Below are 24218 nucleotides of genomic sequence, written 5' to 3'. Positions count from 1 at the left end.
GATACTTCGTTATTACTGGAACAGCGCAACCCTAGTTGGACATATGGTTGCTGATTTCTTTTGTAAAGAACTGACACTTTATCATGATCTACATTTCATTTACAATTACAAGTTCTCAAAATGTGTTTATACTGTCTATTTGTCATTAATACAGGTCCTTGAGCCACCTATGAGCTATAACTGCTTTTTTTGTAAAGGAGCACTTTCTTCAGCTCCACCTTTGGAATTACTATATGACTTTCAACATGAGTAGGCTAAGTTCAACAAGGGTGTACGACAAGTAATTTCAGAGATTGCATTTGGATAAAGTTTTAAGTAGTCTTTAATCAGGCCCAATTTCTTGGATTCAAGTTAGGCTATCTTCCTTTTCAGCCTTTTGTATAATCCAGTCATCCAGTCTTTTCCTGTAGTTACAGAGTGGAAAAATCTGGGATGTGTAAATAATATTTTGAGAAAAGCATTTAGAGATGTTGGTAATCAGAACACTGAGAAGTAAATTACCTTATCTGTTTCCTTTCTCAATGGCTGTACTGGGAATAAGGGACATAATGAAAGTAAAGTAATAGGATCTGGATCCGCACCCCACTCCCGACGCTCTCACCAAGACGCCACAGTCGGCCAACCTTGTCATTCTGTCAGGATTCATGTGCTAGACAATTCCTGTAAAGCTCTGTCCTAACTTTCCATTTCTTAAAGCCTGACCTCAGTGACCAATGTTCTTTGCTATAAGAGTACAGCATACAGAACAGTTGAATTCAAGGAGAAGATCATATTTTGTGTGCTCAATGACAGGTTAATCAAGTCCTTGGAAACCCCCTTTTCTACCACAGTGGTGCTGGTTTATCTTCTGCAAACTCTACCAATTGGAAGAGGAAGAGACCTGGGTAGGGTTGCACCAGCTGTGCGTAAGTTCTCACGTAAGTTGGGACGTAAAGTTCACACTAAGGGCTTAGTAACTACTAGTTAGTTTGTAACTAAGTCAGTGTTTAATTTGGTTCCACCACCTGTTCTTAATGCAAGACTTAACTAGTAGGTCGTAAGCTCTCCGTAAAGTAATGCGTAGTCGCATAATATGACGTTTACCCATATTTATCCAATAAGCAGCCTTCAAATTTGTACACAGAAGTGTTAAAAAGCCATCAGCTTCAATTTGATCTTGTTACAGTTGATGTTCAAACCTTGTTTGTTCACGTAACTGTCAGCTGTAATAAATTATATCTCCATTAAAATACGATACGTAATAAAAGTAGATTTAATAAATGGCATATTTGCCCTTTTTTTAAATAACAATATATAGGAACTGTATCTAAAATAAATAAGGGGTGATAAATAAATACTAATACAACAGGCTGGAAAAATAGACATTTATTCATTTTAATATCTTATATATTTCGTATATGTTGAAACTTGACACCGGGTGATGCACCCTGAAAACTGCACCGTTAGATCGGTTTCATGCTGAAGAGCTGTTTAAAAGTACGTTTTTTTTGTTTGTTTTTTTCTCATAAATGTAAACGAGTGTAAATGTCAACATCATAATTTATGTTGAAAGGATTGATGCCTGTCAGCCAAAACATGAGCTCATTGATGTCATTAAATTAGTCTGCTTTTTTATTCCATCCTTTACTCCTGGTCGGAGTCTGCCGTAAATATTTAGTTTATACTTAGGGTTACGTCCTACCTAAGTTTAATGGTGCAACGCTCAAATATTTAGTAGTGCGTAAATTGTGACCTAGCGCCCATTTACACCACAACTAGGCTAAGTTTTAACTTATGCACAGCCGGTGCAACCGGCCCAAGGACCGTGACTCAACTGGCCTTCATACAGGCACACAAAGCCTAAAATGAGCATTTAAAACAGATAGTGACTGCAGAGATCCATCCAAGAGGAGAGATGATGATATAGTTTGGCATTCACTGAAACGGCCAGTTTATGGGTTGTGTATACTCTGTTAACCATTGATTCAACTTTTCTTCCAAGAGTGCTGTAAGAGAGATTTCTCATAGCCCTTTTCCACCGAAATTGCTATTGTTCTCGTGCCGAGCCTGTGGTCCTGGAGCCTATCTGCAGCCTATCGTAAATTGGCCGGGCTTTTCCACTGATCTGAGAGCCGAACGGTGAAGTTACGGGTTACTGTCTACGTGGTAGTTTCACGTGGCTACCTCAAACATAAACAAACATTGCGTGTCACAGTGTGTTTGTATACAGCTTTTACTCTTGTTTTTGAGGACATATTTAAACATACAGATTAATGCAATTCATCGTTATTACATTGATCAACAAGATTGTCAGAGACGACATCTACGCCAAAGATGACAGATAATGTAATTACACTATATTGTATGAACTATGGCTTAACTTGCTAAGTTCTGTAAACTGTTACAGTGGAATCATTATTAACATTGGTGAAGCAAATGGTTGTATTTGGATTTTTGCCATAGCATATAATATTATTGATTGAGAATCCCACCATTTTAATTAACAATTAATCCAAACTTAGTGAGTAGCTGGTAGGGCTGGGCGATATGTCGAATATTAACTAATCCAATATCATGAATATCGCGATGATTTTAATGTGCTTTCATTTGGCCATTAAGTTTCATAAAGAGCGCATCAGTAGGACATTTTCATGATCCTTCAGGGCTTGTGTGGTCATGTGTGATTATTAATTGATTGATTAATTGATTTATAATTATGTAATTATTAATTGATTATTATTAAAGACAGATAAACACGGACTGTGTGTGATTCAGAACAAACCGATCATGCGCTGATCTGTGTGCACGCGCATGGCGGCGATCTCAGATTATTTCATGTCACATGCATTGTGAAATCAAAGTAATGTATGTTCAAGCATTCACACAATTCCAAACATTAGTAACTGCTACAAGTTATTATAAAATCTACAAATGCGGCACAGAACAACAGAAAAGGAGGAAATTACAGTGTTTCAGGAAATGTGGGACATGAAAACTGTCAAATACACATTGCCTTTTCTGTGTCAAAAGAAAAGCCCCAGGTGGATGTGAAGTAAACAGGACAGAAATAATTACTCTGATATATAATGCAAATCTAATAATCAGAATAATTATAATTCAGCATTATATTATAATAATAAACCTCACGTGTCCCAGTAATAAATTTGTATTATGCAATGTTCAAATGTGGTTTCAAAAATAAGTCAGTGAAATAGTTTTGCACATCTTGTTAATTCATAAAAAGTAATTAGTAAAAACATTTGAAGGTAAATAATGCTTTTTATTAAGCTACTATGTATCATTGTATATAAAATATAAATATAAAGTGCATATCAATGAAAATGATTGGATTTCATTCTCCCTTGTGTTTATTTAATGAAAAACTAATTATTTTAAAATAGATTTTTATTTAATGTCTTTAAAATATATAATCTACTTGGCAACAATGGCTGTTTGGATAAAATTATGGTTCCTCTGATAAAAAACAAAAACAAAACACATTTGAGCCATTTCAGAGCAAATACATAATTATCGAGATATATATTGAATATCGTCAATAGTCTGAAAAATATCGAGATATAATTTAGACATATCGCCCAGCCCTAGTAGCTGGTCAAAAATCCCCTTATAGAACAAAACAATGCACAAAATAAGATGACAACAGTGTAAGAAAAGCTAACAAACTTGGCAAAAATTAAAAAAACGTACTGAGATCAGCTGCAGATAGGGTTACCACCCGTCCAATAAAATAAGGGATCGTCCCGTATTTAAAGATAAAATGATGCGTCCCGTATTGAATCAATATGGGACGCGATTTGTCCCGTATTTAAGCTGGTCAGATGGTGTCACGGTGAAATCGTTCCAGATCGCCAATTTAAGTTGGAAAATTTGCCTATGGTGGGTAAAGGACGGTCTGAAAAGTAGAGCCCGTCCGATATGATATTTTTGAGACCAATACCGATTTTAGAGAGGGAAAATTCACCGATTACCGATAAGGTGGCTGGTATATTGAATTTTTGAGCTGGAATGAAAACAGACCTTTTCTATGTGGATTTTTCACAGATTTTGCACCGAAATGACTATGCAAAGGTAATCAGAAGGCTGCTTTCTTAAATATTTTTATCAAAGAATATTTGACATTATTATTATACATTGTCAACAAATTCTAGAAATCAACATAAAAAATTAATAAAAAATATAAAGAATAAATAAAAATACAATAAATAGCTTAATAAACATCAGTACTGTATGTTTAGTATAAGTCAATTGCTGACCATTTAAATAAAGAATAAATAAAAATAAAACAGTTAAACATCAGTACTGTTTAGTATCAGTCAAATGCTGACCATTAAAATAAAGAATAAATACAAATAAAATAAATAGCTAAATAAACATCAGTAGTACTCTTTAGTATCAATCAAATGCTGACTATATTAATACTGCCGAGACAAGAGATAAAGAGTGGCAGCAGTGTTACACCGTATTCTGCTATACAAGTTCAGGGGAAACTTTCAACGGTGGAAAACCAGACTTTTAAATATTACATTTTATAAATGACATGACTGAAATTGTTCGGTTGAAGGGGGTACCAAACTGTGAATCCTAAACAAAACAGTTTGGTGAATACATGTTTACTCATTAGCTTCCACTCAGCTGACAACAATGAAAGTAGCTACGTGATTAGCTAGTTAGCTATAAGCTCGTTGTCACGGAGAGTAAAAGATGGACGTTGTTTATTTTACTTTCCAGCATTGTGTCTCACCAACTAGGTAATAACATAGCGTGAAATCAACACTCAACAGACAAAATCCACCACTGCACCATTGTCTGCTGAGCTGCAAAAAGATGCTCTGATGTTTACCTTTCAATCTGCTATATTACTGACTGCACTGACAAACTATAGCTGGCGAACAGCAAACAGACATGAGTGACATGGTTGTCAGGGACAAGGTTAACGTTATATTAGTTATATTGAAAAGGGAAAATGATGGGGTCATTGTTTATTAAGTTTCCAGTATGTATTTAACAGACTAGTTAACAACTTACCGTGATGACACCGCTGAACTCCGCCCTGTCTGCAGAGCCACCGTCAGTTCAGCTCTGTAAACAATGGAGTAGGAGCATGCTCTGCTGGACAAACTATGCTATGACACCAATTCTAAAGCATTGTTTTCTGCATTATATGTTCTGAAAAAAGTTTTCATATCGTCGCATATCGGTAAAATATACGCCGATACTGATATATCGGTGAAAGGCTAATATCTCCCGAAAATATATCGGCTGACCGATATAGTGGTCGGCCACTACTAAAAAGTCCACACATTGTGCTAGAACGTGCTAATACTGTGGAGGGTGTGGTAAGGGACTGTCTGAAAAGTCCACAAATGGTGGTAAAACTGTGGAGTTTGTTTCTATATAAATGTTCAATAAGATCAAACAATGTATGAATTCAATCATAAAGACAAGTACAGGTGAAGGAAAAAAATAAAATCAAAAAAATTATAAAAAAAATATGTATAAACCATCCAAAATATATACATAAATAAGATGAAGGCAAATAATCAAAAAAATGAAAATAAATATATTTTTAACATATAAATGGTGTATTGTTTTTATTTTTTTTATAAGTCATGGGTCAGGAAAGTTCTCATTTTAGCATATAAGAAAGGATATACAATTTTTTATTAATAATGCATTTATTGCTAAAACTGTGTGAGGGGGGCCATGATCCCCCCCCCCATTTAAGTGTCCCTTATTTTAAAACGTCAAAAGTGGCAACCCTAGCTGCAGAGGACAATGGAGTTTCACTGTTTATCACGAGCGTTACTGGCTGATTTCAATGCCCCGTAGTTAGTTAGTAGGCTGGTCGGTGTCCGAGTCAAAACATCATTGCTCCGTCCGCTGTCGCTTTTGCTTATGTCCTTCTTATGGTCCCTGTACTCCCTTAAGTTAGTGCCAATGGTCTCTATGATCAACTATGGTTACAGGTGTTACCAAGGCTATCAGGAGGATAAAATATGGTTGTGATGGTTATTCGTTCAAAGATGATGACGTCCAAAACTCTAGGAAGTTTTATTACAACTGCCGCTGCATTATTAATAGAACAAGTGCAATCGAGGTGCAAGTTCACCCATCAGATCATAATTAATCGACAGTGGCATTGAATGCATTTTACCAAGTGCTGAGCTCAGCGTTTGTGTCGTGCGGCACGCAAGCAGCTCATTTTTGGGTGACACACAGCTCATCTTCATCTTTGTTGTGAGTTAACGACATGAAACACACAAGACATGCTTTACAGAGCACCGTGCCTCATACATTATATAACATGACAGACAACTAGTTGTTCTGTGCTGTTCCGTTCACACCACATGTTTGCCGTAAATGGAGTTGTGATTCCTGAAAATTTATTGGTTTCAGTTTGGTTATAGAATGCGGTTTTCAGTCTTGTAAATAACCAAACTGTGTGTGAAACTAACCAAATTAAGCACTCAAATATAGGACTGACAACCTGTATTCTGCTGCTGTGTGAACATGGCCATAGTGTATACAAGAGTCCAAATTGAATGAAATCCCAGATGCAGTTAACAGTGTAACCGAAATCGGAATAATAACCAGAAAAAAAAGTCAGATTTGGTGTGTAACGCTGGACTTTTAATTATAAACAAAACCATAATTCTCTTATTTTGAAATGTCTGCGCTTCCTTCTTACACAAACAGTAAAAACAGTTCAACAAACAAGTAAATAAAAAAATAAAAAATGAGGAAAAACTAAGGAATGTCACTAAAAAACGCACTTGTGCATGGAACTACTTTCTTACGCCACAGATCGGGATCTGCCGTTACTAGTTCAAATGATGCGCACAAACCCCCTTTACTCATTTGAAAACGTCACTTTAGGACTAGAACCAACTTTGGGCTGTTTCTAACAAGTCATTTGGGAAACAAGGATGTGTGTTTGAGTGAGAGAGTGTGCAATTACCTTTGTCTGTCGCGACTCCCAAGCAGTGATGAACAGTAAAGCTATAGCTGTTTAACTTTATTCCACAGCTACAGTGTGGTGTTAGCTTGCTGAAGATAATGGAATTTTGGTCAAGTACATCCTATTTTATCTGTATAAAAATAGCCGTCCGAGCGGGGTTTCCCCTGAGTATTTCACAGTAGCCAGTGCGTACTCTCCTCCATCATCGTCAAACTTGACTGGCTCATAACACATAAAAATGGTCTTTTGTCGCCACCTGCTGGCTAAAACCTTTAACGTCACAGGGATAAATGAAAAGACACTCATCTGGCTGCTCTTATCTGTGCTACCCTCTTACACTTTAGTTTAGAATGCCACAAACACAAGCAAAGTGATTCAAACAGTGAAGCGTCCGAGTGCTGATGTTCTGAGACATCAGTACTGATGGAATGTCTCTCATTCATTCAGATTTGAGTACCGAAGTAACTGTTGTATAAAATTTATTACAATATAAGCAGTATTTAGTAAACATTTGAATGTTTCAAAAGTAGCTATTGGCACCAATTAATCAGCAAATCCAATAAATCGGTCAACTTCTAATTTAGTTGCCTGAACATGCATGTGCAGTAGAACATAAATGTGCCTTTCACACCAAGAGCAAAACGAATATTCAATGGGCTGATTGAAAAGCAAATTCATGCTGTACAATAGGTGGATAAATTGTGTTTATCACACAGGGATTTTTGTGAAAATTGCTAACCACTTTTCAATATGCTTGTTTTCTTTAACTCTTTTTCATTAACTGTAACAATTGGGTAAAAAACACTATTGTCTATTAGAGACTAGAGAGGGTTATGCCTCAAGCACACTGTATTCAAACTCTTCCCGAATGCCTTATGTTTTCCATGAGAAGTCTCTGGACAGCCCAAGCTATCTCTGACATCACTGTGTAAATAACCTCTGTTAACAGAGATAGTGTATGCACATGTTCCCGATCGCATTTTTCACACACTCACGCACAACTCTCACAGCCAGATTTAGTGCTTCTCCTAAGGCATTGTTTATCATGCTCCACTTTCCAAATACTCTGGCTGAGCGAATTGGAGGTTTGTTTGTGTGTGTCCGTGGTAATGATTAGGTAGCAGAGACCAACACATCGTACAAACATTTGTCATTTTTGTTTTTCCATATGCTTGATGAATAGAGAAGCCAACAGTTCGCCACTATGCTTGGATTCTGTCATTCCAAACCACTTGAGAGGGAGTCTAAATTGCTCATTGTTATATCATTATTTCATTATTGGGCTTAGTCCTGGTGACCATAACTAGTAGTTTTGAGAAAAGCATTGTTTATAGGCTGTGACTGGCTCTCGGCCCAATCGTTTGGAATGTTTCGCACAACAAAGAGGTCAAACAATAGTGGCTGAAAAGGGCAAGGACTAGATTCCACATGCTTCTACACTAGATCTTGTGAAGAATGTGCCCTATTCAATTTTAAAAGGTCAGAATTACCTATAGTGCTCAACAGTAAGGATTTTTTCTTTTTCCAAATTTACTTTCCCTGCCAACATTTTCACTGAACCCACCACAAAAAAAAAAAAAAAATGCATTTTATTTTTAGCAATCTGTATACATGTCTGAAAAATGTATTTAGTATTGCCATGAAACAATGGTTACAGTTTACATCAAATATTATAGAGTAATACATTTATAAACGCTCAAGTCATATAGATTAACCCTGAGAAAACTTCTTGATATTCTTGACTCAAAAATGTGTGACTTTTGAAAAAAAAAAAAAACAAAGGTACCTTACATTTGTTTTTTATTATTCTTATTATTCTTATTATTCCTAATTTAATCTCCTTTTCTCCCCAATTTGGCATGCCCAATTCCCACTACTTACTAGGTCCTCGTGATGGCGTGGTTACTCACCTCAATCCGGGTGGTGGAGTACAAGGATCAGTTGTCTCCGCTTCTGAGACAGTCAATCCGCACATCTTATCATGTGGCTCGCTGTGCATGACACCATGGAGACTCGCAGCATGTGGAGGCTCATGCTATTCTCCACGATCCATGCACAATTTACCACGCGCCCCACTGAGAGTGAGAACCACTAATCGTGACCACGAGGAGGTTACCCCATGTGACTCTACCTTCCCTAGCAGCTGTGCCAATTTGGTTGCTTAGGAGACCTGGCTGGAGTCACTCAGCACACCCTGGATTTGAACTCGCGACTCCAGGGGTGGTAGTCAGTGTCAATACTCGCTGAGCTACCCAGGCCCCCCAATTTTAATTTTTTTTTTATTAATTAAAAATGTCATAAAAAAATAAATAAAAAATGGTGAAAGTACACTACAGTTAATCTCAGCCCACCTGGTCATTTGCCGCATGAATTGTTGTGGGAGTCGCTTACCTGATGTTGATAGATGCAACTGCCAGGAAGTGACAGTTTGATGCATTAAATAAGCACTAAAAACTTTTGTTTAATTTTAAATGTGAAGAAAATAAAAAATAACCTTTATCATTTTAATGATAACTGAACTGTGTTCTCTCTTTGTAGTTGAGGTGGTGGTGGAGTACGAGTACGCAGCCCTCCAAGAAGATGAGTTGACCCTCAAGCATGGCGACATAATCAAAAATGTAAGAAGAATCGAGGAGGAGGGATGGATGGAGGGAGATCTCAATGGAAGACGAGGCCTCTTCCCTGACAACTTTGTAAAGGTAATTCCAGAAAAGCTGCTACTCCATAATTTTATTTATTTAATACGAGGAATGTCAGAGTCATGTCAGAGTAGCGATTCGCACATGTGCTCCGACAAGTTGAGCCATGGTACTCATGTAGTCGTCTTGTCTCCATCATTTTGTCATTGTGAAAGACAAAACATTTTACCTCCTGTTTAAAACCTGAACATCGTGTCTCTGAAGTCATTACAATCTCATCTCGAATTTTTGTATATTTTAATTATATTTTAAGTATGTTGTTTGCCTTTTCTGACAACAGCCATGTGATACAACCCACATTAAAGCCAGTGGTAATGCCACATTTAGTCAGAGGCAGGAAATTATTGCTTTCGTTTCCTTGTGGAGATCCTTTAGTAGTGAATGAAGTAATCTTCCACTCCCTTAACTGAACTCTGATCATGGAAAGATTTGAAAATCGGCACTTAGGAAGTTACAGGAGAGAACCATGGAATGTGAGCAGGTAATGAACTCATTTTAATCTGTCTTGACAGTTTGCATCTAAATAAGATCTTGTTTTGTCTGCAGGATGTGTGTTATTAGAAATGTTTTGTCTTAGGTTGGTTCTTGTAGGCTATTTATTGAATTTCTCACAACGTGGCATTTGATTGCTCTCTTTCGTTGAATCACCAGGTAGAACACAGATAGCATTGGATATAAAGGGCAATTACAGCCAAAGAATAACCAGAATAGACCTACAGAATAGAATAGGGCTACAGCACTTTCTTTGTGTTTTTAATGTTCCAATGCAATGTTTGTTGTGTTTAATAAGTGTTTAAGAATTGCCCTATATTTTAAAGATTTTATTTTCTGGGTGTTTCATTACCACCGTTTACCAATAAAGTCTGTATATTGTTAAATTATTTCTGTTCTACTGCAAATGTATTGTAAACTGGGCTGGCACTTGGATATGAGCGAAATCTAAGGGAGCAATGCCCCCCTTTAGGCCCGGCCATGATTGTAAATATTTAAATGTTGCTCTATGACAAGGCATTATGTCAGCACTGAAAGAAGGCACATTGTTACTGTCTTATGGATGTGGATGCAGTAAAAAGGGAGAAATGAAATATCTCTGTAATAGTATCTTATATAGATTTTTTTTTTTTTAGTTTATTTTTTTTTCTCCCAATTTGGAATGGAATGCCCAATTCCCAATGTGCTTTTTTAAGTCCTTGTGGTTGCGTAGTGATTCGCCTCCGTCCGAGTGGCGGAGGACGAATCCCAGTTGCCTCCGCGTCTGAGACCATCTTATCACATGGCTTGTTGAGCACGTTGCCAAAGAGACATAGCGCATGTGGAGGCTTTACGCCACCCACCGCGGCAACCACGCTCAATTCACCACGAGAACGAACCACATTATGGCGACCGCAAGGAGTTTATCCCATGTGACTCTACCCTCCCTAGCAACCGGGACAATTTAGTTGCTTAGGAGACCTGGCTGGAGTCACTCAGCACGCCCTGGGATTCGAACTAGCTAGCGAACTCCAGGGGTGGTAGCCAGTGTATTTTACCACTGAGCTACCCAGGCCCCTTTTTTTTTTTTTTTAGTTTTAAGAAAATCAGGAGCTTGAAAAGGCTGACCTCAAATTAGCTCTTGAGGAGCAGGGAGTTACAAGAAAAACATTTCTTTGTCAGCATCTCAGACAGGAAGTTTGGAGCGGATGCAGCCTGTGGCATTCTCCATTCTGTATCAGTGCCTACAGGAAACAAGAGCACTGCTCCACATGCCTCTGTATAAAACCCAAACGTTGTCAGAATCAAGTCAGGAAAGGGGGCAGACCTTGGGTCCATTTAAAGAAAATGTTAGAGAGTCAAAAAAAGTGTTTTTAAGTGGAATAGCCCTAACAAAAAAAGTACTGTACATGATGGTATCAGATGGTAATACCATGGTATTTTGATATACAAAATGTTTTTGTTTATAGTTTTAAGTGTTATACTTAAGATCATCTTGTATTCATACACCTCTCAAATAATAATCATTGCAGAAATAACATTCTTTGAAACAGAAAAGCCCTGAACAAGTTTCAACAGGACAATGTGAAAACTCACTTCTCAGGGCATAGAACAACACTACTGTCTGTAGTCACTGTAGAGCTTATCGCTCTTTTGTTTCTTTCCCTCTCTCTGTCTCTCGCTCCCCACCTTTTTCTGAATGTGTAAGAGAGGCTGTGGTATTGGTAAATGTATTTCTGTTTGAAAACATTGAATGTAGGTACAGTGTGGGTGTGACTTGTGCTGAAGTAGCAAATGTAAAAACCAAACAAAGACGGGCTGCAACTAATGATTATTTTGATAATCAACTAATCCAACAATATTGGAACGATTATTCAACTATTTGGGCGATTATTGCAACGATTAATCATTAGCTCTTGAATCGTTTAGGTTGTACTAAATGTGCTTACTAAAAAAAAAAATTGTGGATGAAAACATCTTTTAAAAATAGCTCTAAAAGATATTCTCTGAGTTACAGTGGGGAAAAAGTTCATACTTTCTGTAAAAAATAGTTTCCAAGTATAATTCAGTAAAAAAAAAAAAAAAAAAAAAATATATATATATATATATATATATATATATATATATATATATATATATATATATATATATATATATATATATATATATATATATAAAAACAATCACTGCAACAAAATCTTTGTTATCGAGTGTTTTTGCCTTGTTTTCCATTTTAAAAATATCTAAAAAATAAAACTCAAAACAAAATACATTTACCTGAGAAGCAACATACTGTATAAGATATTAAGACTTTCAGAGAATATATCTCGAATATTAGAGCATGTCAGCCTGGAGAAATTTTAGTCTAGTAGATTTGGTCACTTCACGCGACTCATAGAAGCGGCTGTAACCACACAGCAAAATGCTTTCGGAGTCATGACCCATTTCCTTATTATTTGAACTCTAATAAAGGATGCACTAAAGATATAACATTGGGCTGTCATGCAAGTTTTGCCCCAGCGGAATGCCAGCTCCGCTCTCACGACGACACTGCTTCTGTATTTACTTATTTTGTATTTTTGTATAATTCTCTCATACTTTGCGATCACCTTTTAGGCTGTTTGGAAAGTTTAAAGTGTGTCTGGACTGTGAGTTTCATATGATCTCATGTTACGTTACATGAGATCAAACGACTATTCAACAACGACAATTTTTGTTGACAGTTTTTTTTTATTGTCAGTGTTGTCGATAACGTCAACTAATCATTTCAGCCCTAAAGCATAGTTAAAACCTGAAGAAGATTAGCTGATCTTTAACATTCATGGTAAAATTAACAAAACAATTACAGGTCCAGCTTTTCCTAGTCTATACTTATTTCCGTGTGTGTGTGTGTGTGTGTGTGTGTGTATATATATATATATATATATATATATATATATATATATATATATATATATATATATATATATATATATATATATACCTCAACTAGTTGCAATCGAAATTATTCAACCCCCCCAAGACAGTAAGGATTTACAAAGGTAAGCTTTTCTGATGACCCAGAATTTTTAAACTTTACATCTATATCAGTTGAGTGACACATTCAAAGTCATAGTGTGAATATATAACCTAATATTTCTAAATAGCAGGATTTTTTAAAAATACAGGCATGTCATAATTATTCAACCCCTATTGCATGTAGCTGTTTCCTAAATATGTAAGGCTACACAAGTAATTGTTTTAAAACAAAATTAAGTCATCAATCTGCAGTGGCACTTAATTAAGTTTTAAAATGTAAATTTAGCGTTGTAAGCAAAAATGTATTTCTATGCAAAAAAAATGCAATTAAATATAAGCTGTCTCAAAAGCTTATAGAGGAGATTATTTCATTACACAAGAAAGGTCATGGCTAAAAGTAAATTTCCAAGGCACTTCAATTTCCAATAGACAAAGTTGGCAGCACCATTCATACATTTTTTAAATAGGGTACAACAGCAACCTTCTTAGGGTGTGGAAGAAAGCAAAACTTCACCAAGGGAAATGTTGACTTGAATATTCAAGAAGTAATTAGGAAAGACCTGTGGAGCCCTGGAAGAAGGTTTTATAGACATATGACACTAAACTGAAAATGAATTTTAGACCCATGGGTCAGCAGTACATCTGGAGTAAGATGACAAGGTGATAAGAATGACACCATCCCCACAGTCAAGCATGGAGGTGGGTCAGTCCTGTTATGGGGGTGTTTTGCGGCTGCAGGAAACGGCTATCCTGGCTATGTGACTGACACCATGGGTTTTTTCAGGTTTCAGGCCATTTTGGCATGAAAAATGTGATGCCTTCAGTGTGTAAATTGAAGCTAGGTGATCACTGGACTTTCCAGCAAGACAATAACAGCAAGGATACATCCAAGTTGTCCAAAATCTGGTTCAGGGTAGATCGTGGAATGTCCTTAAATGGCCCTTTCAGTCCATCATTAAAATCCCATTGCAAACCTTTGTTAGGATTTCAAGGAAGCAGTGGCAGCACAGAAACCAAAGAATGTCAATGAGCTGGAAGCTTTTGCTCATGAGAAATGTGTACAAATTCTAATAGAGAGGAGTCCGAAGCATGAAAACACTTACCTGAAACATTTATTTGCTGTTATTAAGGATAAACGATGCTCCACAAATGATTGACTTTGGGGGTTGAATATTTTTGACATGACATTTGTGGAGAGAATTAGTTATTTTTTATTTTAAAATTTGGGTAAACTGAACTCTTTGTTCTCAAAATCACTCAAAGGTGTATTAAAAACGTACTTAGACTGTTTACTGAGGTTTTAGTTGATGTGTTTTAATTCACATCACCAGAATGTATTGCTGGTCATGGGGGTTGAATAATTTTGATTGAAACTTTGTGTATATATATAGATATATATATATATATATATATATATATATATATATATATATATATATACACACACACACACACACACACACCGGCAGGCAGAAGTTTGGAATAATGTAGAGATTTTGCTGTTTCGGAAGGAAATTGGTACTTTAATTCACCAAAGTGACATTCAGCTGCGTTCAACAAAGTATAGTCAGGACACTACTGATGTAAAAAAAACAGCACCATCACTATTTGAAAAGTCATTTTTGATCAAATCTAGACAGGTCCCATTTCCAGCAGCCATCACTCCAACACCTTATTCTTGAGTAATCATGCTAAATTGCTAATTTGGTACTAGCAAATCACTTGCCATTATATCAAACACTGCTGAAAGCTATTTGGTTCCTTAAATGAAGCTTAACATTGTGTTTGTTTTTGAGTTGCCACAGTATGCAATAGACTGGCATGTCTTAAGGTCAATATTAGGTCAAAAATGGAAAAAGAAACCACTTTCTCTAGAAAGTCATCAGTCAGTCATTGTTTTGAGGAATGAAGGCTATCATAAAATGGTGTACACTACAGTCTTCAAAGACAAAGGACAACTGGCTCTAACAAGGACAGAAAGAGATGTGGAAGGAGAGATGTACAACTAAACAAGAGGATAAGTACATCAGAGTCTATAGTGTGAGAAATATATGCCTCATGTCCTCAGCTGACAGCTTTATTGAATCTTCAGTTTCATGTACAACAGTAATGGGAAGACTCAGGGGTGCAGCCCTTATGGGAAGAATTGCAAAGAAAAAGACACTTTTGAAACAGAAAAACAAAAAGAAAAGGTTAGAGTGGGCAAAGAAACACTGACATTGGACAACAGATAATTGGAAAAGAGTATTATGGATCTTAACCCCTTTGAGCTTTTTTGGGATCAGCTAGACTGTAAAGGTATGTGAGAAGTGCCCGATATGACAGCCGCATCTATGGCAAGTGCTACAGGAAGCGTGGGGTGAAATGTCACCTGAATATCTGGACAAACTGACAGCTAGAATGCCAAGGATCTGCAAAGCATTGCTGCATGTGGAGGATTTTTTAATGAGAACTCTGAAGTAGTTTAAGAAGTTCAGAATTTAAAAAAAAAATTGTATTAGTAATTGTTCACGTTATTAATGTCCTGACTATACATTGTGATCAGCTGAATGCCACTTTGGTGAATAAAAGTACCAATTTCTTTCCATAAGAGCAAAATCTGTACATTATTCTAAACTTTTGGATGCTATATATACAGGTGCTGGTCATATAATTAGAATATCATCAAAAAGTTGATTTATTTTACTAATTCCATTCAAAAAGTGAAACTTGTATATTATATTCATTCATTACACACAGACTGATATATTTCAAATGTTTATTTCTTTTAATTTTGATGATTATAACTGACAACTAAGGAAAATCCCAAATTCAGTATCTCAGAAAATTAGAATATTGTGAAAAGGTTCAATATTGAAGACACCTGGTGCCACACTCTAATCAGCTAATTAACTCAAAACACCTGCAAAGTCCTTTAAATGGTCTCTCAGTCTAGTTCTGTACACTACACAATCATGAGGAAGACTGCTGACTTGACAGTTGTCCAAAAGACGACCATTGACACGTTGCACAAGGAGGGCAAGACACAAAAGGTCATTGCAAAAGAGGCTGGCTGTTCACAGAGCTCTGTGTCCAAGCACATTAATAGAGAGGCGAAGGGAAGGAAAAGATGTGGTAGAAAAAAGTGACAAACAATAGGGATAACCGTACCCTGGAGAGGATTGTGAAACAAAACCCATTCAAAAATGTGGGGGAGATTCACAAAGAGTGGACTGCAGCTGGAGTCAGTGCTTCAAGAACCACTACGCACAGACGTACGCAAGACATGGGTTTCAGCTGTCGCATTCCTTGTGGCAAGCCACTCTTGAACAACAGACAGCGTCAGAAGCGTCTCGCCTGGGCTAAAGACAAAAAGGACTGGACTGCTGCTGAGTGGTCCAAAGTTACGTTCTCTGATGAAAGTAAATTTTGCATTTCCTTTGGAAATCAGGGTCCCAGAGTCTGGAGGAAGAGAGGAGAGGCACACAATCCACGTTGCTTGAGGTCCAGTGTAAAGTTTCCACAGTCAGTGATGGTTTGTGGTGCCATGTCATCTGCTGGTGTTGGTCCACTGTGTTTTCTGAGGTCCAAGGTCAACGCAGCCGTATACCAGGAAGTTTTAGAGCACTTCATGCTTCCTGCTGCTGACCAACTTTATGGAGATGCAGATTTCATTTTCCAACAGGACTTGGCACCTGCACACAGTGCCAAAGCAACCAGTATCTGGTTTAAGGACCATGGTATCCCTGTTCTTAATTGGCCAGCAAACTCGCCTGACCTTAACCCCATAGAAAATCTATGGGGTATTGTGAAGAGGAAGATGCGATATGCCAGACCCAACAATGCAGAAGAGCTGAAGGCCACTATCAGAGCAACCTGGGCCTCATAACACCTGAGCAGTGCCACAGACTGATCGACTCCATGCCACGCCGCATTGCTGCAGTAATTCAGGCAAAAGGAGCCCCAACTAAGTATTGAGTGCTGTACATGCTCATACTTTTCATGTTCATACTTTTCAGTTGGCCAAGATTTCTAAAAATCCTTTCTTTGTATTGGTCTTAAGTAATATTCTAATTTTCTGAGATACTGAATTTGGGATTTTCCTTAGTTGTCAGTTATAATCATCAAAATTAAAAGAAATAAACATTTGAAATATATCAGTATGTGTGTAATGAATGAATATAATATACAAGTTTCACTTTTTGAATGGAATTAGTGAAATAAATCAACTTTTTGATGATATTCTAATTATATGACCAGCACCTGTGTGTATGTATATATATATATGTGTATATATATATATATATATATATATATATATATATATATATATATATATATATATATATATATATATATATATATAAACTAACATTATGAAAACAAACCACATTTATTTGCTTTCATTCTTAATGTTTTTTTTTTAGACTGTTTTACGAACAGTGAAATGTTAACGTTTCAATCAGTATTAGATTTCATGTAAGCAACGGCAGTGTGAAGGACTTTTTGTACTTTTTTAAAAATTATTATTTCCTGTGTGCAACTGGTGTTTATTTATTATAATGAGTCAGGTTATCAGTCGATTAAAATGTTATACCGAGTTAATTACATGATATGCCGATTACTTATTTGAATTAATTGCATGTTTAAAAATTTGCTGATATGGCCTTTCAAATAACAATAATTCATCATATATTGATTAGATAATTATAAATAGTTATATTTAAATAATTATAAATTATAATATATTTTATACACTGCCTGGCCAAAAAAAAACTAAAGTTGCATACTCGAATATTTTGTTGGAATGCCTTTTGCTTTAATTATGGCGTACATTTGTCATGGCATTGTTTCGACAACCTTATGCTATGTCACAACCTTTATTTCCGTCCAGAGTTGCCGAGATCCTGTATTGATGACGGGAGAGTCTAACCACTCTGTAAAGTCTGCTCCAGCACATCCCAAAGACTTTCAATGGGGTTAAGTTCAGGAATCTGTGGTGGCCAAGTCATGTGTGAAAATGATTCCTCATGCTCTCTGAACCACTCTTTCACAATTTTAGCCAGATGAATCTTGGCATTGTCATCCTGGAATATTCCCGTGCCATTAGGGAAGATAAAATCCATTGATGGGATAACCTGGTCTTCAGGTTGTCAGATGACTACATTTTATTGCCACATAATGTTGCTGAGCTTAGACCTGACCAATTGAAGCAACCCCAGATCATAACACTTTTTTTTAAGTGTAAATATGATAATTCATATAATTAAAATGCATTACATTATTGTGGCAGATGAGTAAAGCATTGATAAGACAATTAAAAAAATGGCTTTAGAAGGCAATATTTTGTTTATTTCCATATTATTGAACATAAGCCAGTCATTGACCTATATTGCACAGCAATCCATTTTACAATTGAATTTGTCAATCTGTCCGAGATAGATTTATTATATGGGCTTGTCTAAGGATGCGTCAACATAGTCACATGCTACAGACGGATGCTTTTTTAGCGTCTCACTGATTGTCATGTCATAAACACAGCGTTTTTAGGTTACTGTCAAGTTAAATGTTGTTTGAAACTTGGAAAAAGATGTCTCGAGAACCCTTCATTCGAAATTGCTCTCCATCCAGCTGTTTGAACACAACGCATTCTCGATTCTCATCTTGTGCTGTTGTTCGTGTTTAGCAATCCTGAATGTGGTTTGTTTTCTGTCTGGACAGCTGCACATTGACTGTTCAGCTGGAGTTTCGTTTACTGCCCCCTGCTAAAAACAGGTGGTACTTCAAGCTTGAATTGCTCTGATGGTTGAAATATTATGGTCTCTGGACATGATCAATTGCATAATTCTTTTTTTTATAATGCATCATTTTTTATAGAATTAATCACACTGAATTAACACATTAAATTGACAGGTCTAAATTATTGTTTTGCATTTTTGTGTAACCCAGGAGGTGAAAAAAGAAGAGCCAAAGTCCAAAGAGGAGAAAAAGGAGGCTAAAGAATCAAAGGAGGTAAAAGAACAGTCTCCAATACAGCGGCGATTGCCAGGGAACGTAGCAAGCCTGGTGCAGAGGATCAGTACCTATGGAATCCCGGCAGGAGGACTGGGCTTACAGCCCCACTCTCAACCCCGTGCCTCAAAAAAGAGTGCGTTCCATTTCAAATGTAATAGTTTTTAACCCTTTTTAACTTAAAGGTGCACGCAGTAATTTTTTCCTAATTAAAAAAGTTTAACTCCTAAAGACATGAATTGTAATTTTGCAATATATGTGGGAAATCATGACCACTCACATTAAAATTAAGACTCCAGTCATATCAGTAACCTTATAAAAGCTGTTTTATTCTACATGGAGACGGCCCGCACATGGGGGCTGCCATGTTAGAATCACATGACCAGTTGATTACTTTTCACTTAATCTCAGTAACTGTCCTGTTATTTGACACTTTCACTCATTGATTAAAGTAATCATGGCTGACTGTGAACACTAAATTTCTACAGTGGCATCTGAAACGGAAAACTATTGATTTTAAATGATGCTACATCCAAGCCACTTGGAGTCGGTGTAAGTCCACTCACCCTCAAGTTGTTTAAAACTCATATGACTGACTTTCTTCCTTCCATGGGACACAAAAGGAGATGTTTTATGTGTTAGGGACTGACAGCCTCAATCAATATTCACTTTCATTGCATATTTTTTCCTTGCAATGAAAGTGAATGTTGACTGAGGTTGTCATTCTGCCTAACATCACCTTTTATTTTCCACTGAAGAAAGTCATTTGGGTTTGGAACAACATGAGGGTGAGTAAATGAAGACAGAATTTACATTTTGGACTATCCCTTTTTGTCTCTTGAGATAACGTGTGTGTGTGTGTGTGTGTGTGTGTGTGTGTGTGTGTGTGTGTGTGTACAGTTGTGCTCAAACGTTTGAATACCCTGGCAGAAATTGTGAAATTTTGGCATTGATTTTGAAAATATGACTGATCATGCAAAAAAACTGTCTTTTATTTAAGGATAGTGATCCATTTATTGTCACATAGTTGTTTGGCTCCTTTTTAAATCATAATGATAACAGAAATCACCCAAATCGCCCTGATCAAAAGTTTACATACCCTTGAATGTTTGGCCTTGTTACAGACACACAAGGTGACACACAGGTTTAAATGGCAATTAAAGGTTAATTTCCCACACCTGTGGCTTTTAAATTGCAATTAGGGTCTGTGTATAAATAGTCAATGAGTTTGTTAGCTCTCACGTGGATGCACTGAGCAGGCTAGATACTGAGCAATGGGGAGCAGAAAAGAACTGTCAAAAGACCTGCGTAACAAGGTAATGGAACTTTATAAAGATGGAAAAGGATGTAAAAAGATGTCCAAAGCCTGGAAAATGCCAGTCAGTACTGTTCAATCACTTATTAAGAAGTGGAAAATTCGGGGATCGCTTGATACCAAGCCAAGGTCAGGTAGACCAAGAAAGATTTCAGCCACAACTACCAGAAGAATTGTTCGGGATACAAAGAAAAACCCACAGGTAACCTCTGGAGAAATACATATATATATATATATATATATGCCTAAGTGTTAATATAGTTTACTGTTTACTATAATAAATTCTTTCTCTACTAAAAGCTTTTGGTCTTAGCTTTCCTGGAATCATTGAGAGTTTAGCAGAAAACAGATTTGGCCAGCAGTGGGCAGCAGTAGTTTTGCCTGTTGTCTTGTAAAAAGTCCCTGTTTTCATTTCCTCTGTCTGAGTTTTGAGTAAAGGGCTGTCTGAGATTTTTGAGGAAGTCCCCTTTATCAGCTCCAGCTGTATATGAATGTTATTACAGAACACAGAGTGATTGTGAGGCTGTCCTACATTCAAGGTTTCTTATTAAAAAAATCATTTAAAACAGTGGAATGTAGTTCTGTTAACACCACCTGGACTCTTGTGTATCAGCTTGATCAGGATAATAATGTTTTGATCAGCTTTATCAGACTGTGCCCTTGAGGAAATAGTGCATATGCTGTTTTTGTGTATTCTATGCTAAATTCAGCTGTTATTGATTGTGTTCACATAGGCCCTCGATACCCTTAAAAATGTATCCAAATGTATCAGATGGTAATACCACAGTACTTTGAGATTATATGGATATGTATACATGTTTGTGTACAGATGTGTGTGTGTATATATATATATATATATATATATATATATATATATATATATATATATATATTAGTATAGTGTGTGTGTGTATGAATGTGTGTATGTGTGTGTGTGTATATATATATATATATATATATATATACACTGTACATGTATACAATGATCAGCCACAATATTTAAACCACCTGCCTAATATTGTGTAGGTCCTCCTCGTGCCACCAAAACAGCATCAACATGCATCTCAGAATAGCATTCTGAGATGCTATTCTTCTCACCACAATTGTAAAGTGTGGTTATCGGAGTTACTGTAGACTTTGTCAGTTCTAACTAGTCTGGCCATTCTCTGTTGACCTCTCAGCAACAAGGCATTTCCATCCACAGAACTGCCCCTTAATGGATGTTTTTTTGTTTCTGGCACCATTCAGAGTAAACTCCAGAGACTGTTGTGTGTGAAAATCCCAGGAGATGAGCAGTCACTGAGATCAAATTTTTCCCCTATTCTGATGGTTGATGTGAACATTAACTGAAGCTCCTGACACGTATCTGAATGATTTTATGCACTGCACTGCTGCCACACGATTGGCTTATTAAATAATCGCATGGATGAATTTTGGTGCCAGTCTGGCTGGTTTGAGTATTTCTGTAACTGCTGATCTCCTGGGATTTTCACACACAACAGTCTCTACAATTTACAAAAAAAAAAAAAACATCCAGTGAGTGGCAGTTCTGCGAATGGAAACGCCTTGTTGATGAGAGTGGTCAACAGAGAATTGCCAGACTGGTTCGAACTGACGGTAACTGAAATAACCACTCTGTACAATTGTGGTGAGAAGAATATCATCTCATAATGCTATTCTGAGATGCAGGTTGATGCTGTTTTGGCAGCACGAGGGGGGACCTACACAATGGCTGTATCTCGTTTGGAAGGCTGCGTCCTCTGGAGGTCGCATTTGTCGGCTGCATACGTCATCGAGGCTGTGTTGTTTCAGAAAAGTGAGTAGGATACTTCGAAATGCAGCCTTCGAATGCGACCTTCTTTCACGGGAATTCGGAGGATGCATGAGGTGTATCCTTTGTGGGCACTCATAACCCACAATTCTTTGCTTGAACGGAAATGTCAAAAAAAAAAAATGACGCCAATTTGCCCGTAAATATGATGTTCAAACGCAAGGAATGTTAATTCCCAAGTTGAAGTACCTCAGTAGATGGGTGCAGAGTATATAATATGTATAATTAAAGTATTAGACTAAAAGTACACCTGTAAAATCTATTTTCCTTTCTCTTTATATCATTATAACTCTCCTAAAATGTACCTCATACATTCCCTTCCAGAGGGACTTTGTTCCCTTCTCAGTCGAAGCGCTTGTTAAAGAGTGGCATGATGTCATAGCAACCATGTTACGTTCTGTTTCCATTTGTCCTACGAAGGCCGTCTCGTTTAAACGAGACTTGTTTAAAGGAGGACACTCGGTATGCTGCAGCCTTCAAAGGACGCGTCCTACCTAGCATGCAGCCTTCCAAACAAGACACAGCCGAAATCAGGCAGGTGGTTTTAATGTTGTGGCTGATCGGTGTGTGTGTGTGTGTGTGTGTGTGTGTGTGTGTGTGTGTGTGTGTGTATATATATATATATATATATATATATATATATATATATATATATATATATATATATATATATATATATATATATATATTCAAATTGTGAAATAATGGTTCACCATATCACCCTGCAGCAATAACACCCTGCAGCGTGGTTCATCATATCACCCTGCAGCTCTTGCCTGGTTGCCCACTAAAGCTAATCAGGATTGAGCCTTGCCAGTACCTGGATGAGAGACCTCCAGGGGAAAACTAAGGTTGCTGCTGGAAGAGGTATTAGGGAGGCCAGCAGGGGGTGCTCACCCTGTGGTCTGTGTGGGTCCTAATGCCCCAGTATAGTGATGGGGAGAGTATACTGTAAAAGGCACCATCCTTCGGATGAGACATTAAACCGAGGTCCTGACTCTCTGTGGTCATTAAAAATCCCAGGGCACTTCTAGTAAAGAGTAGGGGTGTACCCTGGTGTCCTGACCAGATTCCCCCCATTGGCCCTTATCTATCATGGCCTCCTAATATTCCTCATCCCTGAATTGTCTATATCACTCTACTCTCCTCTCCATCAATAGCTGGAGTGTGATGGGTGTACTGGCGCACTATGGCTGCCGACGCATCATCCAGGTTGATGCTGCACACTGGTGGTGGTTGAGGAGATTCCCCCTATTCAATGTAATATAAATATAAATAAATATATATATATATATATATATATATATATATATATATATATATATATATATATATATATATATATTTCCTATTTACACACTAAAGAAGGTATAAAATTACCATCTTAAAGGGATAGTTCACCCAAAAATGAAAATTCTCTCATTTACTCACCCTCATGCCATCCCAGATGTGTTCTTTTGCAGAACTGAAAACCAAGATTTTTAGAAGAATATCTCAGCGCTGTTGGTCTATACAGTGCAATAGAATGGGTATCAAAATTTTGAAGTTCCAAAATGCACATAAAGGCAGCATACAACTCCAGTGGTTAAATCCATATCTTCAGAAGTGATATGATAGGTGTGGGTGAGAACAGATCAATATTTAAGTCCTTTTTTTTACCATAATTTCTCCTCCCTGCCCAGTAGTTGGCAATATACACAAAGTATGCAGAATGCCAAAAACAAAATAAGAAGAATGTGAAAGTGGAGATTTATTGGAAAAAAAAGACATAAATATTTATCTGTTTCTTACCCACACCTATCATATTGCTTCTGAAGACATGGATTTAACCACTAGAGTTGTATGGATTACTTTTATGCTGCTTTTATATGATTTTGGAGCTTCACCATTCTGATCACCATTCACTTGCATTTTGAGGACCTACAGAGCTGAGAT

The 24218-nt window shown here is 36.9% G+C and overlaps 1 protein-coding gene across 6 annotated transcripts in view; it reads left to right on the top strand.

The window, feature by feature from the left end:
• The window catches only part of LOC127415715 (CD2-associated protein-like), a 92554-nt gene that overhangs the window by 9406 nt on the left and 58930 nt on the right, over positions 1-24218 (top strand). For all 6 annotated transcript variants that reach the window (XM_051654555.1, XM_051654551.1, XM_051654550.1 and 3 more), the window contains exons 2-3: positions 9497-9657; positions 19075-19273. In XM_051654555.1, the coding sequence (XP_051510515.1) occupies positions 9497-9657; positions 19075-19273 (360 nt within the window). The remainder of the gene's footprint in view (positions 1-9496; positions 9658-19074; positions 19274-24218) is intronic.

The sequence above is a fragment of the Myxocyprinus asiaticus genome, chromosome 25 (assembly GCF_019703515.2).
Source record: "Myxocyprinus asiaticus isolate MX2 ecotype Aquarium Trade chromosome 25, UBuf_Myxa_2, whole genome shotgun sequence".
In the NCBI taxonomy this organism is placed as follows: domain Eukaryota; kingdom Metazoa; phylum Chordata; class Actinopteri; order Cypriniformes; family Catostomidae; genus Myxocyprinus; species Myxocyprinus asiaticus.
This window is presented reverse-complemented; position numbering and strand designations above follow the sequence as displayed.